Source organism: Heptranchias perlo, chromosome 19 (genome assembly GCF_035084215.1).
Source record: "Heptranchias perlo isolate sHepPer1 chromosome 19, sHepPer1.hap1, whole genome shotgun sequence".
NCBI lineage: Eukaryota > Metazoa > Chordata > Chondrichthyes > Hexanchiformes > Hexanchidae > Heptranchias > Heptranchias perlo.
In genome coordinates this window covers 4,317,808-4,323,807 of record NC_090343.1, presented here as the reverse complement: position 1 = coordinate 4,323,807, position 6,000 = coordinate 4,317,808, and the positions used below count along the sequence as shown (strand labels likewise).

General features: G+C 40.0%; 1 protein-coding gene across 1 annotated transcript in view; it reads right to left on the bottom strand.

The window, feature by feature from the left end:
* Nucleotides 1–389: 389 nt before the first annotated feature.
* The window catches only part of LOC137335512 (collagen alpha-3(IX) chain-like), a 31,952-nt gene continuing 26,341 nt past the window's right edge, over nt 390–6,000 (bottom strand). The window contains exons 9-10 of the mRNA XM_068000851.1: nt 4,737–4,814; nt 390–502 (exon numbers count right to left, since the gene is read on the bottom strand). Coding sequence (XP_067856952.1) covers nt 390–502; nt 4,737–4,814 — 191 coding nt within the window. The remainder of the gene's footprint in view (nt 503–4,736; nt 4,815–6,000) is intronic.

Sequence of the window (6,000 nt, the reverse complement as noted above, 5' to 3'; positions counted from 1 at the left end):
GCCATTCGGCCCCTTGAGCCTGCTCCGCCATTCAATAAGATCATGGCTCATCTTTGACCTCAACTCCACTTTCCCGCCTGATCCCCATATCCCTTGATTTCCCTAGAGTCCAAAAATCTATCTGTCTCAGCCTGTTCTATGCCCCAAGCAATTTTCTTTTCCATTGACTTCAATTGAAAAGAAAATCTGGCGAAGTGTAAATCGGGCGGCTGATTCCCTATCGGCCATTTAGCACTACCACCCGAGACAAATTTCACCCTCTTTATCTCTGTTTCTATTTGCGATATTGAGGCATTCGCCAAGCTGACCTTCTTGCGTGAGACATTCTCCTAGACCTCCTTCAGATGCAACACAGTGTAGAAGTACATCTTTACGGACGTCAAAGTATTTTAGTACGACTCAGAGACGATTGCCTTGACTTCATCCGGATACTTCTCATGTTGACAGTTCCATGTAAAGTCAACTTCTTTCTTCAGTAGTTCACATAGAGGAGCAGTTACCTCTAATAACATTGGAGCAAACTGGTGCAGATTATCATTCCAAGAATTCTCTGGATGCCTTGTTTGTTGGTTAAAGAAAGCATCTTAAGCACGGCTTTAACTGTATCAGGATCTGGTTTTATTCCACCTTCAGAGTGTCTTTCATGTGTCTTAGGAGGTCCTCTCAAATTACTCAACAGCTGGAGAAATTCGAAAAGACATGTGCAACAATCTGCATGTTCCAAATGATGTTAAAAAGATAGTCCGCAGACTCGATACTCCTCCTGGTATATCTGTACCCATATTTATAAAACCAAGGGCCCTATATGGTATTTTCTTTGATAAACAATCACATTAAATTTCATCTGACATCTATCTGTCCAATCTACTAACCTTCCTAAGACGTCCTAAAGTCACTTAATCATGCGCCTTATTTTCTGGATTGTTTGCAAATTTTGATATTGTGTCCCATACCCAAGTTCAAATCATTTATATAAATATATATATATATACTGAGAAGTCCCAGCATTGACCCCTGGGGGATACCACTGCTTACATTCCTCCAGTGCAAAATACATCCATCAACTACTACTCTCTATTTTCTGCCCTTTAACCAAATTCCTATCCATGCTGCCACATTCCCTTCAATACCATAAGCCTTAATTTTATCAACAAGCCTCCTATGAGGCACCTTATCAAATACCTTTTGAAAATCCATACACACAAAATCCACTGCATTGCCGTTATCAATACACACCATTATTTCCTCAAAAAACTCTATTACATTTATCAAAGATGAGTTGCCTATTACAAATCCATGCTGACTGTCCATAATTTACTCATGTCTTTCCAGGTAGTCATTTTATCCCCTATTATGACCTGTGAAAGCTTGCCCATTGCTCCAATGGCTCTGTTTCTGTTTTGTTGAATATAAACATTAAAGGTTTAGAATCCTAAAGTTCTCTGTCAGTTGGATCAGCAACCAGTCCCACGTGTTCGTTCTCAAGTAGGACATTGACAGTAGCTATACAGTAGACATGAATTAGGAACATAGGAACAGGAGGAGGCCATTCGGCCCCTCAAGCCTGTTCCGCCATTCAGTTAGATCATGGCCGATCTGTATCTTAATTCCATCTACCCGCCATGGTTCCGTAGCCCTCAACACCCTTGGCTAGCAAAAATCAATCAATCTCAGTTTTGACATTTTCAATTGACAGCCTCAACAGCTTTTTGGGGGAGACAGTTCCAGATTTCCACTACCCTCTTTGTGAAGGAGTGCTTCCTGACATCACCCCTGAAAGGTTTAGCTCTAATTTTGAGGTTATGCCTTCTTGTTCTGGACTCTCCCACCAGAGGAAATAGTTTCTCTCTATCTACCCTATCAACTCCTTTAATTATCTTAAACACCTCAATTAGATCACCCCTTAATCTTCTATATTCAAGAGAATACAAGCCTTGTCTACGCCACCTGTCCTCATAATTTAACTCTTTTAGCTCCAGTATCATTCTGGTGAATCTGCGCTGCACCCCCTCCAAGGCCACCATACCCTTCCTAAGGTGCGGTGCCAGAACTGATTGATTTACTTGTTGTTTATGAGCACTTTGACATATAATTTGTTGACATATTGGTCTTATACAGATGCAGCAACTTCAAGCAAGAGAATGTGACTTGTTATCTGAGTCGCAATTAGCTTCGTCTGCCATATGTAGCCATTATTTGCCTATCTTCCGATTTCTGGACTTTGGGCACTTGTCTGTGAAATGCTTCTGTCCTCGACATACATTACACACCAGCCCAAGCAGAACAGTTTATTTTTCTTTCTGACACGATGTTTTCCACAGTATTTACAGTCTCAGGAGCTTTCAAACATCTCTTGGGCTTCACATCTGGAGACGCTGCCTCCTTCTGTCTCACTGAATATTGCACTTCTTTCTGGGTTCTTAGTTCTTTCAGCTCCTTTGTTGCCAGTTCACCAGTTTTATATATGTCAATGAAAGCTTTCAACATCAGTTTTGATTCTGATATAAGTCTCTTAGTACCATTGTTTTCATATGCGAATAACTATTCTGTCTCAGATTACATTTTCTTCTACAGCTCTGTCCTTCACATATTCTCACTAAACCCCATAGACTCGTTATATTTGATTGTATTGTTTCATCAAGATCTTAGTCCTGATTGTTAAAAATATAGCTTTCAAGATTCATGGCTTGTATTCCTTTGAGTTTAGAAGGTTGTGGGGTGATCTAATTGAAGTCTTTAAAATGATAAAAGGATTTGATAGAGTAGCTACAGAGAAGCAATTTCCCCTGGTGGGGTAATTCAGAACAAGGGGGCTGAATGGCCTTCTTCTGCACTGGAAGATTCTATAATCTTAAAATTAGAGCTAGGCCATTCAGGAGTGAAATCAGGAAGCACTTCTTCACACTAGGGGTAGTGGAAATCTGGAATTCTCTCCTCCAAAAGACTGTGGATGTCAGGGGTCAGTTGGAGCTATCAAGACTGAGATCAATAGATTTATGTTGGGTAAGGGTATCAAGGGATATGGAGCAAAGGTGGGAAAATAGAGTTGAGGTACAGATCAGCCAAGATCTAATTCATTGGTGGAACAGGCTCGAGGGCTGAATGGCCTCCTCCTGTTCCCATGTTCCTATTCGACTCTCCAACACAAAATTATTCCATCTTGCTAAGAAGCTCTATATTAGTCTTGCCCTCATACCTCAAACCAAAGACCAACAAGTATTTTCTGAGTTTCTCTGCCTATACTGTTAATTAGTGTAGCACTTGTGACATCTTTTCGCTGCTTAATGAGTCATGATGTAATCTCATACTTGTTCCAAATTCTCTTAAAGCTTTTCAAATAGCCGGGAATGGTACACTTTGAATAATTGGTTTGTACAACTATACAGAGGCTGCAATTCCCAATAATTAACGTTTTAAATTTCTCATTTTAAAATGACTTCTCGACTAATACAGTCCCACTTCTGGTGCCATGTAGGGTTTGTTATTAAGTTCAGCTGGTAACAAACAGGAAAAGATTTCAAGCTTACAAATAAGTGCTCTTTTGCTGTGCAACCATCTAAACTATTGTCAATCAGACAAACACTTCTAGGTCAGATGGGACAGTCAGGAAACTTCCTATACTCAATTATGAATAGAAAATTAAACCAATATTGATACAGAGATGGCCAGTACCTCATTAAAATTTAGCTTAATTAAGTCATCTGACAAGCATTGAATTATCTGAATAAATCAACATGTTTACCATCTGCATTTATTATTTCTTTTGAGTTACCTCACTCTGCTTCTCTCTCACAGCCTTGCAGCAGTTGCCTGAAACTCACAGGCAAAAAGAGCTTTTCAAAAATCGACACTGAGCCATTTTGCGCAAACAGTGCATGCTCCACAGCTATATTCATGAACTTTTTGGCAATGGGTCATTAATGTTTGACAAATGTTAAAGGGTCATTATTGCAGGTGCTCCATCACTTATTCCTACTCACAAAACCCGGAAGCACACATTTCAAGGTAACATGTTTCTGTGATTTTGTTATTAAGTCAAATCTAACAATGAGGAACAAACTATAGTCCATTTCCATAAAACAACAACAGATGATAACTTATCCTTCGGGCCTATCACTCTGTGCATGAGAAAGTAATTCCTTAAGTTCTGTTTTAATTCCTTGCTTTTAAAACAATTCTATCCTCTGGGTTCCCCTGCCCTGGTTTTGCACAATATACTTTTCTACAGCCAATGGGTTAGATTGCCTTCTATTCCTTACTGTCTAGTAAAACTGTTCCCATAAGTTCAAATTAACCTATCGAAAGCAACTGCAATAACTTTAACACTTTGAAACACTGGTCTTTGCATCTTTGAGATATAAAAGCACATGCCTTGAGTGATTCATTAATGATCAAGTTCCAAAGAGTAATTATAATAATACCTTTCATGTTAAAGTGTGTCAAAGCACATCACACAGTGTACCTCTTTCTGGAGTAATGCAAACAGTAACATTTATCCATCCTTCATAAATAATAAATTGCATATTGCACCCACAGTAGGCACTTGATCTTTAAACATTATTCTGGAGCAGAATGATTAATGTATAAGCGTTTTCTTATTGCAAAATTTAATACAGTTATTGAACGAAAAATCACAGAGGCCCCACACATAAACTCCAAGTCTGTGCTCCAGGAAAGCAAAGCTCCTTGCTGGGTGTATAAATTCGTAAAATTATTCCTAGTATTTAGCAGCTTACCTGGAGGTCCTTGAGGTCCTACTAAGCCATCAATTGCTTTGCCAAGAACACCCTTGTCTCCGGCTATACCAGGGTCACCTTGAGTTGAACAAAGAGAAAGATTCAAAGTATGCACCGCACTATTCAACAGAGCTGTCCAGTGTCGAGTACAATTACAGAAGCTTTCAGCAATATGTTCTTTCCTTTAGCACTGATCTAGAGATACATTCCTGATATATTACCTTCAATAAATTGGTCTTCAGTAATTTAAGTTTATTCAATCTCTCCGCCAACTTTCTTTTCAATATACCGTGCTGATAATCTGAACTAAACAATGATTTTCAGCCCTGGGATGTTCAGCAATTTACGACATGGCTGTTTTGTGCCTACCTGATTTTAAAATAATTAGATTTTGCTCATTTCTCACTACAGTACAAGAGGCCAAGGTACTGCAGACTGTGGAGTTCTGTGTCTGCCCTCAATGCTCATCCAAAGTCAACCAGCAAGAAGCAGAATTCCAGCAGGACGTCCTAACCTATATACGTTTTCTACAGGATGAAATTCCGTGTGTTTGGTGCTCAAGCAATTCGTCTAACAGTTGCCAAAATTCACCAAACCAGAATAAGCGCGATTAAATGGGTGACGAGTATGGTAGTGTAGCGGTTATGGTACTGGACTAGCAACCCAAAGGATGAGAGTGTAATTCCCAATATGGCAAGTTGTGAAATTGAATTTACTAAATCAGGTCATTTATGGGCTGGCGCCAGGAAAAATGATGCCGGATTGTTGTAAAAAAAAACAATTGGCTCACTAATGTCTCTGGCACCCCACCCGGTCTGGCCTGATATGCAATTTCAGTCCCACAGTCTGCGGGTGACTCTTTACTGCCCTGTGATGTGCTCAGCAAGAGATTCAGTTCTTAAACGAATAACATGGAATTACAGAGAATTTACAGCACAGAAACGGGCCATTCGGCCCAAATGATCCATGCCTGTGTTTATGCTTCACACAAACCTCCTCCCACCCCTCTTCATCTAACCCTATCAGCAAATCCTTCTATTCCTTTCTCCTTCATAAGAACATAAGAAATAGGAGCAGGAGTAGGCCATACGGCCCCTCGAGCCTGCTTCGCCATTCAGTAAGATCATGGCTGATCTTCGACCTCAACTCCATTTTCCCGCCCAATCCCCATATCCCTTGATTCCCCATGAGCCCAGAAATCTATCTATCTCAGTCTTGAACATATTCAACAAGAGGATAACTAAGGAAAGAGTAGGGCCTAGTA